Source organism: Camellia sinensis, chromosome 15 (assembly GCF_055761805.1).
Source record: "Camellia sinensis isolate YWXY chromosome 15, ASM5576180v1, whole genome shotgun sequence".
In the NCBI taxonomy this organism is placed as follows: Eukaryota; Viridiplantae; Streptophyta; class Magnoliopsida; order Ericales; family Theaceae; genus Camellia; species Camellia sinensis.
This window is the reverse complement of record NC_138975.1, coordinates 137,245,157-137,263,735: the sequence shown is the minus strand read 5'-3', so window position 1 is coordinate 137,263,735 and position 18,579 is coordinate 137,245,157. Positions and strand designations below refer to the sequence as shown.

General features: G+C 32.6%; 1 protein-coding gene across 4 annotated transcripts; it reads left to right on the top strand.

Annotated features, from left to right (window-relative positions):
• Positions 1-7,045: 7,045 nt before the first annotated feature.
• Positions 7,046-17,723, top strand: CYP77A5P (cytochrome P450, family 77, subfamily A, polypeptide 5). 4 transcript variants are annotated; one of them, XM_082909287.1, is made up of 8 exons: positions 7,049-7,488; positions 7,690-9,534; positions 11,515-11,625; positions 11,841-12,057; positions 12,638-12,971; positions 13,120-13,181; positions 13,311-13,383; positions 17,327-17,723. In XM_082909287.1, coding segments are annotated over exons 2-8 (1,290 nt in total). In that variant the 5' UTR covers positions 7,049-7,488; positions 7,690-9,042; the 3' UTR covers positions 17,328-17,723. The 4 variants fall into 4 exon arrangements, with proteins under 4 accessions (XP_028053914.1, XP_082765413.1, XP_082765411.1 ...); XM_028198113.2 differs by having other exon boundaries at positions 7,046-9,534; XM_082909286.1 differs by lacking the exon at positions 17,327-17,723 and having other exon boundaries at positions 7,054-7,488; positions 13,311-13,387.
• The last annotated feature ends 856 nt before the right edge of the window (positions 17,724-18,579 follow it).

Here is an 18,579-nt window from a genome sequence, read left to right as displayed (position 1 = left end):
TCGCTATTTGTACTTTATTTTGCTCTAAATATATTCTTTTTTTTGCCATTATTATACATATAAGAGATTGTATTTGGAGTAAAGTGGAGAGAGTGTATTTGAAGTAAAGTGGAGTGAGAATAGCGGTTCCTTATAACTAATCTTAAGAGTAATTCACCAAAAAAAAAACCTTAAGAGTAATGCTATACTAACAGAATTTGAGTTTACATAAAATGTCTAAAAATATATATATGTATAGATATATATATATATTATTGAGTTTAATGACTAATTTTTTTTCCCATTGATTTTACTTAATGGAAGTAGGTGAATAATTTAGATAAAAAACAAATAAAAAATGTAAGATTTAAATTGACAAAATTAAAAATTTAAGATTTATTTTGTTATAAGAGTTAATTTTATTTATTTTTGGGTGTGAAAAAAATCACCTCATTTTTTTTTTTAAAATCCGGTTTTACTCGTTATCAATTAATAGTTAGATTTTTTTTGTTATCCAGATCTAACTGGTGAGATTTTTCAATATGATACCCCAAAACCACATTTTTTGGACCATAAAAAAATTTGCCAAGGAATGCTTCACTTTGTGCCCAAGAAATGATAAAGATGAAAAAGGAACAAATGCAATACCCCATAATCCCAAACAAGTTCCATGAAAGCACTCATTAGCCCAAAGAAAAACCTTTGTGAGAGAAAATTTTGCAACAACTATGTGTGTTTGTGCAACCACTAACTCCATAAATTTGATTTAAAAGAAAATACATTGAATTAAATCAATAAAAAAGAAAGAGAGAAATTGCCAAATGTTGGTGTATTTTAAAATTAAATTGATTTATTGATGTAAATAAATTAGTACATAGTGATGAGTTAGTGATGAGTTTAGCATATGGGAATATCTAAGGTTCCTCCATTGACTAAATGATAGTAGATGAAAATGTCTGTAATTATCTGTATTATTAGGCTTGAGGATAAGATGTAAGATTGGGTCAAATCTACGAACGCGGATGGGGAAATTCTATTTCCATATATCTTTTTATTTTTGTACATATCATATCTCAATTCACACATTTAATGAATTTTAAAAAATATATATTTTACTCAGTACACAACTCTTTATACCAAAAATACTTTCTTCTTCATCCTTCCCCCACTAACCCTAGTCTCTAACCCTAACTAGTCACTGTAGCCACCTCCACTATAGTTGTCGCTGTAGCTCGTCCCAAAATACCACGACACACTGTTTCCAAACTTTCTATTGCTTATACAACTAGTGAGTTCACACTTGTATTACAACCTAATTATATAATTTATTCTGAAAGACCGAACTGTTGCATGTAGTTGAAAAGAAAAACTGCAAACTTGACATACCTGACTTCATCTCTCTAAATAAGCTTTTTAAATGACTTCTAACCATTGATTGCACTTGTTTGTTTTCTACATTAAAGTGGCTCACCTCTCTATATCTATATGGAGACATGCTATCATCAGCAATGCTTGATCTGCTACCATACGGATGAAGTTGTTGCTTGTAACCCAATCTTGAGTTCATACCCCTACTAAGGCAGTCAAGGAGGAGGCTAGTGGTGGTGCGGCAACTGGTTAGGGTTAGAAATTTTTGAGTGATTTGAAAATTAGGGTTTTGGATGTGAAGATAGAGTGATATCTTGGTATTTTTATTTTAAAATAAAAATATAATTATATTTTTTTCATTAAATGTCTAAGTGAGAGAACTTTGTGTGTGAAAATAAAATTTGCCACGCAAAGGAGGTATGCTAATTCAATTTTCCCTGCAAATAAGCCATTTGCAACACCCTTGAGTTGTCTACTACCATACCACACTCTTGTGCCTCAACCCGTTTAAGTTGTGTTTTTTTATTTTCATATCATGTAATTTAAATATTAATTTAACACATTTTTATCAACAGTGAACTCTTTTTGGTGGTTTAGAAGGATTTTATAGATAAAGCATTTTCTTTGGTGAAAATCAACTCAATTCAAAATTTTGACATAATGGCTGAAGTTAAAAAATCTACTAAACTTCCAAATAAATATTTGAAAATTTTGACCAAATTTCTGCAAATTTTTAGAAGAGTAAGCCAATCTTTGGCCAAAGTAATAAATAAATAAATAAAATGTTCCAAAGGAGCAACATTCTGAAAATTAATAATCCAATTTTCTTTTTTCTTTGATTTTATTTTATTTATTTTTCTTTTGAATTTTGCTAAAATTCAATCTTTTCTACCCTAATTTAAATTTCATAGAGTTTACTTGTACACTTTTGCAAAGTTTGGAATAATAAAAATGTTAGAGATCCTAAATGAATTATCAAATATTCTATCAAATACTCACATATAAGTGGGTCTCATGTAATGTGAGTCCCACACGTGGGTATTATGTAAAATATTTAATAATTTATTTGGTTCCCTAGCATTGTTTGAGTCCCGGAATCTAATGTTAATGGCATTCTCATATAAGTTGGTAACTTGTATTCTTGCCAAAAAAAAAAAAAACATAGTTAATTAGAATAAAAATTCAATACTAACAATTATATCATATAATCATTGATATGTAATATTATCAATGTGGGCTATGGAATCACATGTTAATGTTTAATCTAAAGTCAATTTGTGACCCAATTTTGTTAATATTCGTTTGAGTCTAGTCAGCATTTTCCCTAGGTGACAAAAGGAAATCCTTTTTTAAAGTAAAAATCACTTGAATTATGAAAGAAAAGTTAGGGCATATTATTCAACCCAAAAAAAGAAAAAAAAGTTAGAGCATCTTCGAATAGACTTTGTATAGAATAAGATAAATATTTTTAATAAACATAAAAAAAATTATATGTTTACATCAAGGAGGTAAGTAAAATCCAATAAATTATTAAAGGTGGCCTTAGGGCCTATCAAATAGACATCATATGAAAATATAATAAGAAAATCTATAATTAATCTAATAAATTTATGATTACAATAAGTGATTTTAAGAGCAAATCCAACGATGCATCAAATTTTTTATCAAATTTAAATAAAAGGTCAATTTAACATCAAGTGTTCCAACGGAGGTTTGTGAAACTTCATTAGAACACTAGTCGATCGGGCGAATGTCCGGTCAGTCAACTGGCCAGTGTAAATCTTTCACAAATTTTTTGCCCTGAAGCGGTCATCCGAGGGATTGACCGTGCAAATGTTCGGCCGGTCGACCGGCCAGTGTAAATTTTTCACAAATTTTTACCTTAAGGTGGTCATCCGAGGGGATATCTAGAGGGACATTTGAAGGAACATTTGGTAGTAAAAATCCAACAACAATAAATAGTGATTTGATGAAAGGTACATTCGTACTCAGTTTGATAAAAGAAAAATGAAATCTTAAATTTGATATCTATTTGATGAAATCGTTGGAGCAGAAAAAAATGCCATTTTTCATAAAATTTAAATTTGATGACATGGTTAAATAACCATTGGAGATGGTCTATGTGAAACCCCTGTAAAATGTATTCTCTTTAAAGACCCTAATGTTTGAATTATTTTCTTAAAGCCCCTCAGTTCCTTGAATTGTTTCGAATCTTGTCGGATAGCATTTTTTTTTTATCAAAACAGGAATATCCTAGCCGGATTAGGTTCCCTAGCCTAATTTAATTTAATTCTACATAAGTAAGGTTCCAATAGATGAATTTAATTCCAAGCCCTCACTATTTATTTAAATTCAAGAATTTCCCCAAAAACTAGTACATGTACTTTATACTATAGATACCATCAATCAAATTGAGATCTATATATATACATTGGGAGATGTGTCCCTAGTACTTAAATTGAATAAAAAATAAGCCCCATCACCCTTCCCAATGGCCGGCCACCCTAGGGAGATGTGAGGAACCTATTTTCAAGAATTGTAATCATGGTATTCTAGGAACCCTAACACCTAGTACCCCTAGACCTAGGGTTTTGTTTTCAATACTAGTTTCATTTTAACTAGGGACCAACTAGATATTGCCTAATCCCATGATTAAGCTCCCTAATCACTTCTATTCCATTAGACTCCAAGTAAATCTCAACTTTTCCATCCAATTCCAACTAGTGGGCTTTTATGTCATTTTACAACAAAATTTGCCTATAAATACCACCACTCCCTAGCATGGCAAACACAAACAACACACTCACACACACATTCAGCCTAGAGGAGAGAGAGAAGAGCAAGACAGAAGTCTTGAGAGGAAGAGGAAGGAAGAGGAGAGCCATCTTGTTCAAAGCTTAGCAAGTAAGCCACACCACAACCTTCTCTTTCATTTTCCTTTTTCAAATGCATGTTCTTAAGGGTTCTAAGCAATGTTTTTAGATGTGTTATTGATGAGTTACTTGTGTTAAAAATGATAAGAGTTGAGCCATGATTCTACCTCTCTTGTAGTTTCCCTCATTTCGGTACAAAACTACATTTTTCATACCAATCTCTCAAATTTTCCAAAGGCACACCTTCAAGAAAATTTTCTGAGTTTAATATATGTTAGTTAGCATGTTTTCATCACAAAATAAATGAAAATTTTCCCTTAGTGGATCCCTTTTCTCATAAATCTTCTAGTTTTGGGTATTGTGCCTTAAAATCTGTTTTCGCAGCCAACTTTCAAAATTTCTAGAAAAATTTAGAAAATTATTCTGGACCTCTATATTATTTCAAAATCTTCCTTAAGAAGTTATCTTTCAACTAAAATTTGTTTCATTGAAAAACAGTGAGCGGTTTGCAAGAAAATCAAATTTTCGTAACGGTCGACGAATCTGGACAGCGCTGGAGTGTTTTCTAAATAACTCAAAATCTAGAAAAGCTATCCCATTTCCGAAATATGTTCTGGAAACTAGATTAAATTCTCTTCGAACCATAGGAAGGGCGAGTCCGGTGAAAAATCTAAAATAGTCCTTTCATTCTAATCCTTATGTGATATTGAATCTGGAAATTTTGTTGTGCATGGATGTTTTATGCTCTTGAGTTCATGAAAATGATTATTAGCTCATGATCATATCTTGGCATGATATTATATGTGTTATGGTTATGTTCTTTATCTTCCTCATCTTAATGATGCATGCTTATGTGGATATTATTATCTTGTTAAGTTGGTCTAACCTTGATTTAAAACATTTAACTCAACGGAAAACTTAATTGGGATGGTATTGGGTTTTTGAGCACTTGAGTAATGAAAGGATGATAATGTGTGATGTATGGATTGTTGGGATGCGTTCCCTATTTGGAAGTTAAAGTCTTACGCAAGTGGTTTTCGGAACCCTTGAACGGAGCGGTTGTATTCGGACCCTAGGTGGTTTGGTGTGAGGAGGGATTTGGGCAATGCCCATTATTACCGTCTCTTTTGAGGCCCTACGGTTGGCGCTATGCGGTATATAACCGTTGGTAGGCATCCGAGATTAGTTCTGCAACAAAGCAGCAAAAGAGGGGGCATACCGAATAATCCACATCCGATTCTTGTGGTTGGAATGATGAAATCTCTTTGGGGGATTTCTAGTTTACTAACATCTAACTTGTAACTCTTTATTTATTTAGTATCATGCTTTACTACTTGATGTTATATTTGTGATTCCGTATTGGACTAGAAAAAAGGGGCAGGGTGTGTGTGTGTGTTTATTGGGCATTCAAAGCTTACGGCGTATCATGCCAGGTGCCAAAGAGGAGTTTATAGCTGGAGACGACGAGCCTGAAACCTTCGAAGACTTTTGGCTATCTTAGGAAAGTTAGAAATTTCTTTTGATATTTTGTAAAGCTCATGTGAAGATTAAATTTTCTTTTGGGATGTAATGTAATGGAACAAGCTTTTGAAATTAAGAGTATTCGTGGTTGTTATGTACTTATGAACTATATATTTGTATACACCTTATCGTTGCTTATGAGACCTTGTGTCAATACCTGGTAAGATCTGTCAAAAGGGTAGTGCGCTGCCTAAGAAAGCTGGACTTAGAAGGGAGCTAATTTGACTCCTCCGGCGATCTGGGATCTTACTTGGTTATTGACCATAGGACTCATTAGTGACTCTCCCTTGACTGCAACCAATAGTGTAGATTCGGGGCGTCACAATCTAGGTGGTATTAAATAAGGTTATAATTGCATCGGAGCTATGTACCTTATTTGAAAAGCTTGGGTTTTCTTTCAATTTTAAATTTGAATGGGAGAGAATTTGAGATGTTTTTGGGGCTCAGGGCAAGTTTGTTTTAATAATTCAAATTATTCATTTTATAGAAATTTTTGCGTATATCATTCATTAAAAAAATCAAATCAATCTGATACTTGTAATTTTTTTTTTATCACATTTGTCTCTAAAAAAATGAATGACAAGTATTTTCAAAAATAGACCATTTAACTTTTTTAGAGATAAACACGACAAAATAAAAATATTACAATTATTGAATTGACCTAATTTTGTCATCGATGATAATGAATGACTATACAAAATAAACGATTCGAATCATCAAAATGAGATCCGTTCGAATTTAAACTTGAGAGAAGCCAATTCTATATGAAAAATATAAATGCCAAAAAACTAAAATATAAAAACAGTTTCTTTCAAATTTTGTTAAAATGACCTATTTTATTTTGAATTGACCATTTTATCCTTGATTTTTGTTAAAAATTTTAACAAATATTATCAATTGATTTAAATTGAGATAGCATGAAAAATTAGAAGGCAAAATTAATGCAACTGAACTTACATGAACCAAATTGAAAACAAGAAAATAATCATAATAATTATGGATATAATTTACTTGAAAATTTCATTAATAATTATGCATAAAACAACCTATGGCAACAAGTTAAAAAAGTTAGCTTTTTGATTTTTTAGCTTTTTTAACCAAAAGAAGCCAACTTTTTGTCAAAAAAGTCACCAAAAAAGTTAAAAAGTCAACTTTTTACCAATTTTTCAAAACACTCCAATATAAACAGATGAAGTTTATTTATGGAAAAATTAGTCTGAGGTCCCTCTCCCATTTTTAGTAATGGAAGAGATCCACAATATTATTTTATGATATTTAAGATCCCTCAACTCCTACACCCATATATCACGGAGAAATTTGATTGAAATCAAACTTCATTTTTTTTTTCTCTCTCTCACTCTCACTCTAAACTCTCTCGGCGTGCCCAGTTCATCAGAAACTTGGGCGCCTTCGACATCCCCGCCGGAGACGTCGTTGAAGACGGCAACGCAGGGCGTAGGGCGTGGGATTCAACGGCTGAGCCGCCTGCGACGGTAAGGTTGTGTGGATGTGGACGAGCAACACAAAGGTGATACTGTTAAAAAATTGGATTCTAAACCTAGTTTTAAAAGAAGTTCATCAATTGATCAAGGATGAATCTCAGGCTGTGGAATTGAAACAAATGTACGAGTTAATTGATTTTCCACCAGATGCAAGACCCTTGTTAGTTTTCATTAACAAGAAGAGTAGGGCTCAGTGAGGAGGTTCACTTAGGCAATGTTTGAACATGCTCTTGAATCCTGTTTAGGTCAGATTTTTTTGACCAAAATTTATTGCTTCCCCTCCTCCCTCTCACTGAAGTATTACAACATATATTCCCTCTGTAATCTTTTATTAATAATCTTTAGCTAATCACGGTGAAAACTGGATATGGGATGTGATTTCTTAAAGAGATGTATCCTCTTAGTTAAGTTTTAAAATGTTTGATCTTTGATACTGCTTCCTGTAGGTTTTCGAGTGGAGTTCAATAATGCATCTAAACTATTTGACAAAAGGCCTCACCCAGATACATTCGTATATCTTTATTTTTAACCATTATCATCATTTCTCTCTCTCTCTCTCGATTTTTGTGAATTTCTCTGGATTTTTGTGAATTTTCTCTAGATTGAAAGGAAATTTTCTTTGGATTTTTGTGACTTTCTCTGGATTTGAAGGGAATTTTCTCTAGATTTTTGTGAAATTCTCTGGGTTGAAAGAGAATTTTCTCTGGGTTGGAAGGGAAAATTAAAAAAGGCTCTATGGATACTTTTTGAAAGTTATTTTGAAAGATCTCTCTCTCTCTCTTTCTCTCAATTTACTTGATGGGTTGGGTTCTTCATCAACTTTTCTTCTGTGGTGATAATATATCATAATCTGTGCTCTTTCTCAGATTCTTTTCCAGAGAAATTTGGTATTGGAGATGTGTAAAATTTCTCTGTGATGCGTCTAGAGAAATTTGATATTGGTGATGTATAAAAAATTTCTGTGATGTGTCCAAAGAAATTTGAAATTTTCTCTGTGATTTATTCAGAGAAATTCTCTAGATCGAATTTTATCTGAATTAATATTGAGAGACCTTAGACATTATAAAAATATTAATTGTCCTTTATGCTATAAAATTTTAATACCAAAGACTTTAAAAAAAAATCCCCATTATTTATTTTTATTGACGGAAGACAAGTTGCGACTTTGAATTTAAAAAAGACAATAATAATAATAAAAATAAGTAAAACAATTTTAAAATTATTACACTTTAAGTGAATTTTTTTTTTTTTACAAGCTTGACACACACAAAAAATGTGCACCATTATAAAATATAATTGTTTGCACTTTTTTTTTTTGGTAAAAATAAAAAAATACTAAAAAACTAATTCTCAAAATAACCTTGAATTGCAATTCCTTTTATTTATTTATATATGATTTTATTGAAAAAATATGAAAAAAATAAAAAATAATAAAACTGGAAAAAAGCCGCAAACTGGTGGTGTCTCCTCTTTTCCATGAATTTTCTTGCATTTTCATTTTCAGGCGGAAACTGCCAAGAAACCTTCCCCAATCAAAACAAGCACAAAACAGCCTTACAATCAATTAAACTATGAATCAAAACCCCAAAAAACAGTTCACATTTTAATAATCAATTAAATAAACGAAGCCACCCACCAACTGCTCATTGCTCTGATTAAAATACAAGAAACAACAACAAATCAACAATGGTAGTACTAGTAGCTCATCACATCACTCTCTCGATACCCAATCACAAACCTCCTAAACCCAAATCACAACTACAACCCAATCGATCATCTCTACTCTCTCTCCAATCCAAATGGGTCCAAATGGGTTCTCTCTAGTCTCCTCCTTTTCCCCTCTCTTCCCCCTCAAACCCAGATGCCCAATTTCACTACCCACTTCCCAGATTCCATCCGGCGGCGCAAAGACGGTGATGTCGTGTGAGACGCCGACGGCGGCGGCGGCGACACAAACGAGTTTTGGGTTCAAGAATTTGATGGAAACTTTCACTGTTGATGTTCAGAGAGCTGAGGGGAGGCCACTGAATGTGCCCTTAATTGCTCCTTTTACGATTGCGTCATCGAGGGTTGAGAAGGTAGAGAATGTGGCGATTCGGATTGAGTTGAGTAATGGGTGTGTTGGGTGGGGTGAGGCTCCGATTCTGCCATCGGTGACAGCGGAGGATCAGCCGACGGCGTTGGCGAAGGCGGCGGAGGCTTGTGGGTTTTTGAGGCGGAGTCCGGCGATGACTTTGGGTTCTGTGTTGGGGGAGATTGGTGGGGTTCTTCCTGGTCATGAATTTGCTTCTGTGAGTTATATTATGATAAATTGATTTTTTAGATTCATTTGAGCTTTTGATTTTCTTGTTCATTATGTTTTTACTAACCATTTGGATAGTGAGGTGAGAAAAAAAATAAAAAAATGATTATGGTTTTACCTTTTTGTATGGATGAATTTTGATTTCTCACCAAATCTGTTGCGAGAAACAAAAATTTAAGTTTGGTGTGATTTGGCTTTTTCACTATTTTTTTGTATTTTTCACTATTACTCACCTTATTAATCGTTCAAAGAAATAATGAAAAATCTCATTTTCTGTATTTCTATTTTTTTTTTTCTTTTCTCAGCAACCCCTCAATCCAAATGGAGTGTAAATATAGAAGAGTAGACACTAATTGAAGATGAGTTGAGAAATAATATGTTAAGATCGTTTGGCCTTATCTAAAATAGTTAATACCTTTAAATGTAGAATCTTTAATGTTTATTGGTTCACTTTGTGCTTTTGGGTGTTTCGTTTTTATAAGTTGGTGTTTCTTTGAGTTGATGGGCATTGGATGATATAAGCTGATAAAATTATATTTTGTTAGAATTGCTAACATCTTTTTGAACATGGGTTCGAGGTCAAAGCTTTTGCTTAGTGTCGAATAAGGCCTTCTTTAGGAATTGGTTATTTTAGTTAGTTTTTTAATTTTTTATGAAAATATGTGCAGAAATGTTACAACTTATAATGAATTTTTGGCTATTTTAGCCAAATGCTCCCTGGAGGTTGGCAAGTATAATCGTTATACATTAGGGTTTCTTAGGGAAAGTTGATTGCCTAAGTCAAAGTAAAGCATAGACAGTAGCCTAACCCAATTATGATCTAAAGGACCATGCTTTGCCAAGTAGAATGCTAGCCAGGGGTTTATAAATGAGTAAGGGTCTAGAATTGGGTGATTTTAGATAAGACTGCATTTTTTTCCTATGAACATTACTTATGCAAAAGGGAAGTAAAAAAATGGAAAAAAGAAAAACAAAAAGGATAAAAAGGAAGAGAATATGTACAGATAGTGGGGTTGGATCCTTCATGGACCCATCCTGTTGAAACCTGCCCATTCTAAATGGTTATAGTGACAAATAATTGAATAGATTAAGTAAACTTCAATACTTTCCAAGTATGTTAAGGATTTAACCAACTAGGGCTAGCTTGGTTGGCCAAAATCCTTGCGCCTCACTATGAGGTCAAAGGTTTGAGTCTTAAAACTCTCCCCTACCCAAGCAACGGCCTCCAATGTTTCCAAAAAAAAAAAAAAAAAGTGTGTCAAAGATTTCTGCTCTTTCTTGATGTTCTAAGGATGCTCATTGCTGAGGTACGTCTATTTTGCAAAGAAAATAGGAGATTTCTAGCCCTTGTTTTTATGATAAAAGAATTCCATTTTCAGCTATGCCTTTGGTTAATTTCTGTTCTTTCTTGATGTTTTAAGGATACTTGTTGCTGAGGTACGTGTCATTTCTATGGTTAATTTGTGCAATATGTTTTGATTGGTTAATAAATTGTGAACATGGATAGGCATAAGAGTTGAAACAAAAAAGAAATACATAAGTATATACACTTATTATCTAAACAATTATGTAACCAATTACTAATTTATTTTATAAAATATGATACAACTTAATTTTAGATCGGAATTTTTTAATAAGTGGTATGGAGCCATTCCTCTTAAAATAATTTTTTGGAGAAATATCATGTCACTGTATAAGAAAAAAACAATTTACAAATTTGTAAGACTCTTTTTTGGGTGCACTACACACTGATATTTATTGCTATTGTTGTGAAGAGCAATTATGTTACACAGGCATCGATACCTGTATATTTTTATATCTACAGTTATGCATATGATGGAATGTGAAACTGTGAATTCAATGTGAAGAAACATATTTGGAATTTTATCTGTTGCATGCATATATTTTTCCTACACACCAAAGATTCAGAGGCTTGCTTATTCTGATTAAGTTTTATCTGAAATTGAAGGTTAGGGCGGGAATTGAGATGGCATTGATTGATGCAGTTGCTAACAGCATTGGCATACCTTTGTGGAGACTATTTGGTGGAGTTTCAAATACTGTCACCACTGATATAACAGTTCAGTTCCTTCCTAAGTGGTTCCATTTAATTAGATAAATTCATTGTTCCAGTCCTTAGTGACCACATGAATTCTATCTCAATAAGCCACATCTGGTGCCAATGGGTTTGGAAATAACCATACCCATTGATGATAGGAAATGTAAAATCGTAGAACCAATAACAAACGGGAATGTGAAACCTAATCCTTTAATATTGGCTATTTTCATTTGTAGATTCCAATTGTTTCCCCAGCTGAAGCTGCTGAATTGGCTTCAAAGTATCAGAAACAAGGATTCAAGACTTTGAAGCTTAAGGTGGGAAAGAATCTAAATGGAGACATAGAAGTGCTGAAAGCCATACGCATGGTCTACCCTGATTGCTTGTTTATCCTGGATGCTAATGAGGGTTACACCTCCAACGAAGCTATTCAAGTTCTTGAAAGATTGCATGGTAACTTATACATTAGGATATTTAAACAATCATTATGCATCCATTAATTAATAGAAACAAATGACATTCTACATAGAGGGGAGAACTTTTTGCTTGCTCATGACAAATCTTACAGTCCTTTTGGATCAAATGATTTGGTGAGAAATGATAAGAAGTGAAGAGAATGAGAACTCTTTTATCATGTTTGGTTTATCAGTTAGGTTAGAAATGGCAAGAAATTAGGAGAAAGAGACCTCTCTTAACTTCCATTTCTCACCAAAAGTGGTGAGATTTGGTGAGAAACAAATTGATTGGTTGTGCATTTTTCATAATACTGAGATTGCCCATAAAATACATAGGAAGAAAAAGAAATCTCACTCATATCCCTATGTCACATACTTTGCTTCTTACTTATCCAAATATGATAATGAGAAAAGACAATCATTTCTTCTATTTTCTCATCCCACAATCTAAACGCAGTGTTAAACTGCTCTCTCTCTCTCTCCCCATATGCTTGTCTTGATTTTTTACACATTTCAGGATTTTAAACAATTGTACTCTTCTGATGAGTGGAGATCATTAAACTATTAGTTTGTTGCAGAAATGGAGGTGAACCCAGTTCTCTTTGAACAACCAGTTCACAGAGATGATTGGGAGGGTCTTGGTCATGTTTACCGTATTGCAAAAGAGAAGTATGGGTTAGCCGTTGCTGCTGATGAAAGTTGCCGAAGTTTAGTTGATGCTAAGAAAATAGTCAAAGAAAATCTTGCAGATGTCATTAACATTAAGCTTGCCAAAGTTGGGGTTCTTGGGGCTCTCGAAATTATTGAGGTAGCAAGATCATCGGGATTGAATCTGATGATTGGTGGCATGGTTGAGACTAGATTGGCCATGGGTTTTGCTGGTCATCTTGCTGCTGGCCTTGGGGGTTTCAAGTAACCATCACAATCTTTTCTATAAATGAAAAATACTTTATCAAGATTCTCATCTATTGATTACGGACAATATATATATTTAGATCATTTTCTGCTCCATAGTTTCAATGTTTGAGAAAATAAAACTATCTTGTAATTCTGTGTACAGATTCGTTGACCTAGACACGCCCCTGTTGCTGTCAGAAGATCCAGTGCTTGAGAGTTATGAAGGTATCCTTAGCATCACTCTGGGCTTTCATGTTTATAGTGCTATTTATTTATTTATTTATAAATATTTATAGCTTTCATGATTTGAATAATTTTCCATTTGACTAGTCTTAAAATCTTTTCTGTATCCAGTTTCTGGTTCCATATACAAGTTCACAAATGCTAGAGGTCATGGTGGTTTCCTTCACTGGGATAATATTATGTGGTAAGTTGTGATTTTGATGCTTATTTGTAAACTCTCAATCCACATGCTGCAAGACTGATAGACTCTTGAAGAAGTAGATGTGAGCCATGTGCCCAATTAAAAATAAGGGTTTCTGGTAAGGCAATGAAAAACCTCCACAATGTATGGAAGTTGCATATGTAATAGACGGAACCATACAAAGCACGAGTCTGTAGATAATGGAGGAGGCTAAAGAAAAACAGTAGAGCCACTATCTGAATTGGTGGCTTTATATTGCAAAGCATCTAATTGTTTTGGAAACTTTATCTAGTGGAAATTAAGGTTAACCGCTATATTAACTGGAGGCATGTAAACATCCAGTTTATAGAGGCATTTTTTGTTGGCACATTAACTGAGAGCCCCCACTTGGATGGGAAGCTTTCGGAGCCTCTAGTCAAAGCGGAGGCTTTGTGCATCAATTTTCTGCTTACACATACTCTTTTCTAGACTGCATAAAATGTATCAAAACCAACCCTAGATTGGGATATAGCTCGGCGTCAACACAGCTTGAGAAATCTTTTCCTTAATGATATGGTGGACAAATCCCCATACAATAAGCTAATTCCTACTGCTTTTTTCCAAGGTGGTGAATATGTATCAAACATGACCAGCTTACCCACGTCATAGACATGTTACTTTGAACTCCCATTGTCAAAATGTTTGCGAGTTAATCCACTAGGAATGCTAGTGATGCAATCATAAGAAGATATGAAAAAGTAAAATTAAAGAAGCGTAAAAATTTTGAAATGTTGATTTTTCCATAGAGGAAGTCAAAATTCAATGAGTTTTAGAAATCCATGTAATGCTATGTGAAGTTTCTCAGTCAATGGAGAACATGCTTGGAGAATTTTGTCTAGTTTTTGAAGCTCCCTTGTAAATTATGTGATGCAATTCTAATCCTAATTACGAGGCCCATGGTTCCTAGACAAGCTCTTCTTTTTTCAAAATTTGATTTACCCATAACCACATTTGATTTACCCTTTCGCTTATCATTAAACCAAAACCCTTAACTCTAATTTGTGACTCTGATCTATTGTTCTTTCGACGCTTCAACCTAAAATCAAACCAAACCAGCTCCTAATTACTATTTTTGGTTACTGTTGACAACAACTATAACAGTTGTCAAAATCCTATATATACATGCCCAATATTTAACATTTGGTTATCGTACAAAAAACATAAATGCCTATATATGTATACTACTTTTTCAGCAGCATAACTTAATTAACTTTAGCACTAAACTGGAGCCCTCTGCTGCTGCCTCGCTTTTAGTTTGGGCTCATTGCTTGTAAGTCTTCCACACTTGTCCTACAGTTAGCCAATTAAGAATCCAATTTTGCTAATTTTTGGCCCAATCAACATCTAGTAGTGGAGACAGGGTTTTTCTTGAGTTGGGTTACTTTATAACTTAATATTAACTTTCCACTTTTCAAAACCTAATTAACTTCCTCACCAATACGATGTTATAATTGTTCTCTTTTATAGTTAATAACATTTTTTTTTTTTTTTTAAATTATCTGTAGATAGATGGGTGTGTTGATGGATCATATCTTCGCCATGTATACAATTTAGATCAATTACTTGTATATACATATAAAAAATATATACTATATATTAAGCAAAAGGGAATTTTTAACCTCAAACCTTGTGGGAGTTCCAATCTCCCAATCTAAATTTTTTGATTTTTTGATTTTTAAAAAAAAAAAATCTTAGCATTTATTAACTTCTCCCAACCCTTAAGTCTTATCCTCATAATAATACTTTAATGCATTAAGAACAAGCATAAAAAAAATTCTTTGAAATCCAATACATGAATTCCTTGAAAAGTCTCAACACATATGATTATTATCCTTCATAATAACGCTTTAATGCATTAAGAACAAGTATAAAAAAAAATTCTTAAAAAGTCCAACATATATGATTATTATCAAAATATTAAACTTTAATATAATATAATAATAATAAAAGATATTTAATTCCTTAAAAAGTCTAACACATGATTATTATCAAAAGATTAAATTTTAATATAATATAAAAAAGGAAAAAAAGAAGGCATTTAAAAATCGTAATTCACATATGTAGATAACTAGCTTATCACCTGTGCTATGCACGGGATAATTATAGATATTTATATTTGTTCTAGATTTTTTTTAATATATAAATTATGTTTTTAAAGATATTTTATAAAAATAATTTTACAATCTTTAAATGCTGATCATGGGATTTTGACCAAATCAATAAATGCAAGCATGTAAAATGACATGTGGATTGAAAAAAAATTAATAAACGCTGATCAGAGGATTTTGACAAAATCAATAAATGTTGAGTTTTTTTTTTTTTTTAAATAAAAAATTTAGAAAATTCAGATTGGGATATTGAAGCTTTCACAGGCCTTAGGGGTTAAAAATCTCATTTTGCTTAATATATAGGCTTCGTTTGGGAAGTTGCTATTTTAGTAGGCTATTTTAGTTTTTGGCTATTTTGGTATGCTAAAATTTTTGTGTTTGGGAAGATGATTGGATTTTTTTATGGTTGGATGTGATGTTTGTGAGAGAAAAAGTGAAATGATTATGGATTTGATGTGATATTTTGTATTTTAGCCTATTTTGTCTTTTTGTAAATTTTAACCTAAATTAGACTATTTTTTTTCTTTCCAAACACCCTTATAGTATAGATTGTAAACGCACGGGGTGATATGCTAGTCATATATTATACTAAGGTCAAGTTTGGCATTCTTAAAAAAATTTAAAAAGTCAAAAAGTTACTATCCTATTTGAGTCACATCATCTCATTAAAGTCACATCACCTCTCTATCACATCACTTCAAACCCAACCCATATCCAACTCGTATTTCATAAAAAGTCAAAAAGTACACTTATTTAGAACACCTCAAATAATCCTTAAATAGAGTGAATCTTACTATTCACAATGTGATTTGTGATTTGACAGCAATGGATCTAGGAACATCATTTCTCTGGAAATCAATTCTTTAGAGATGCACAAAACCTTACGCTGTGTTTGGTTGGAAGATTTGAGAAAGAATTTGGAAAAGAAAATGAAAAAGTTAGGTGATATGTGAATAAAATGTACCTACATTTCACCTAGTTTCACACACCTTTTTCCTTTCCCTTTCCAAATCCCTCCCCAAATCTCCCAACCAAACACAGCATTAGGGTCCCACCTAGATTGAATAACTACATCTTAAATGTTACTGCGGTTCAGCATGGGTGTATATCAGATCACCCTGGTCCCTTCAGTGACATCTGATAAAATTGGAACGATATCAGATCACTCTGCACTTTCCTTTTTAGATCAGTGTTGAAGCAATTCCATGAACATGAATTGACGAAATCATTTATGAACATTGTTAAGTGCGTGAACATTTGACTAACCCTTAGATTGGAGGAGAATTGATAAAATGCATCGAGTAAAGAAACAACCAAGTTTAGAAACTCAATTCTACTAGTAATCAAAATAGAAAAAAAGAAAGAAAAAGAAACTCATGTGATGGATGCCACAGTCAAAGTGAATATCATTGCATTTTCTTACATTTAAGTAAATTTTCTTCACCCAATTACTGTCCCTTTAAAAGGAAAAAAAGACCCTCTGCTAATCTAAGATAGACTATTTGCAGATGTGTTTTTTTTTTTTTTTGTTGATAAATAGACTATTTGCAGATGTTGTGATTGGTGATAATGCTTTTATAACTCAACACACTAGCTGCTCCATGGAATATGCAACTATTCTGAAACATATCAAGACAAACTTGTTTCCATTTGATTACAATCCTTTTCAACTTCACGAGCATGATATATCAATCCCAACCATTGGATGTTTTGTCGCTAATTAATTCTACTATTGAATCATTAAAGTTAGACTTGCAATTTTTTATTCATCTCTGTTAACCATGTCAAACTATCTGCAGATATTTATTACATTGGTTCTCAAATTTCCTCTGCAATTGATGAGGCAACTTATGAGGTCCTATTGCTTTGTCACGTATGCTTCTCTAGTTTAATAAGACTCCCAAACAGGCCTTAGCTTTCTGCACGGCTTTCTGACAAATGAAGAAATCGAAGGCGCGATAGAGGCAGGCTAGCACTGGGAAAATGTTAGTTTTATGTCGAGATAATTTGCATTAGTTTGTTGGAAACTTGTAATGTGATATGTTAGTGCAAATATTTTCACCTCTTGTGCATATCTTTAGACAGTCTGTTCAAATCATGGATATTACACACATGATACTGAACCGGAACTTTGTTTTTCATGTTGGTCAAGTTAATTTTCTCAGCAGTGCAGTGATGGAAAATGATTAATCGGTCTCTCCATATTTCTATTTTTTCATCTAGTTTTATTATTATTGTTGTTGTTATGTCTGTAATGGGACCTCCTATATATATGTTGTTGTTTTTCTTAGAAAGAAAAACAAAAATCTTAAGTTTTTACTTTTTAATCATATGCTACAGATAGTTCTACAAAAAGTAAAAAATGAGATCTAAACTATAAAGGCAATGGCCATATTGGAAATCTAGGAAAATTCATATAGTTTTGGGGTCCATCAATGGTGTTGGATAGTACAGTATTGTTGATCAATTGGCATCTTGACCTATGACTTGCATGAAAGACATTAGGTCGAATGGAAGTGATTGATAATGAGGGAATTAATAGTGAGGGGATTGATAGTGAGGGGATTAAGTAAAATTATGTTTGTTTTGATGATAGTTGTTAGTGTAGAAATTGTTAAATTATTTTTATATAAAATAAATATAAAATAATAAAACAAATAGAAAAAATACAAAAACATTAAACATTAATGTTTTAAAAAAAAATGCTTAACATGTAAAAAATTTTAAAAAAATAAAAATAAAATAAAAAATTTTCAAAAAATAAAATAAAATAAATAAAATAATAATTTTTACTTAACAAAAAATACAAAAAATTAAACATTAATATTCAAAAAAAAATGCCCAACATGTAAAAAATAAATAAAAATAAAAAATTTTTAGTCCGCTGGACTATTTTTCTAATACCAAGTCCTGGAGGCCCATCCGAATCCCATTTGCAAGGCCTATCCTAAGTCCTTCGGCTTAGCAATCCCTTCCTCAACTCTGCAAACAAACAACACATTAAATGAGGCCCACAGCTATCCTAATCCTAATCCCCCTCTCATACCCCAAA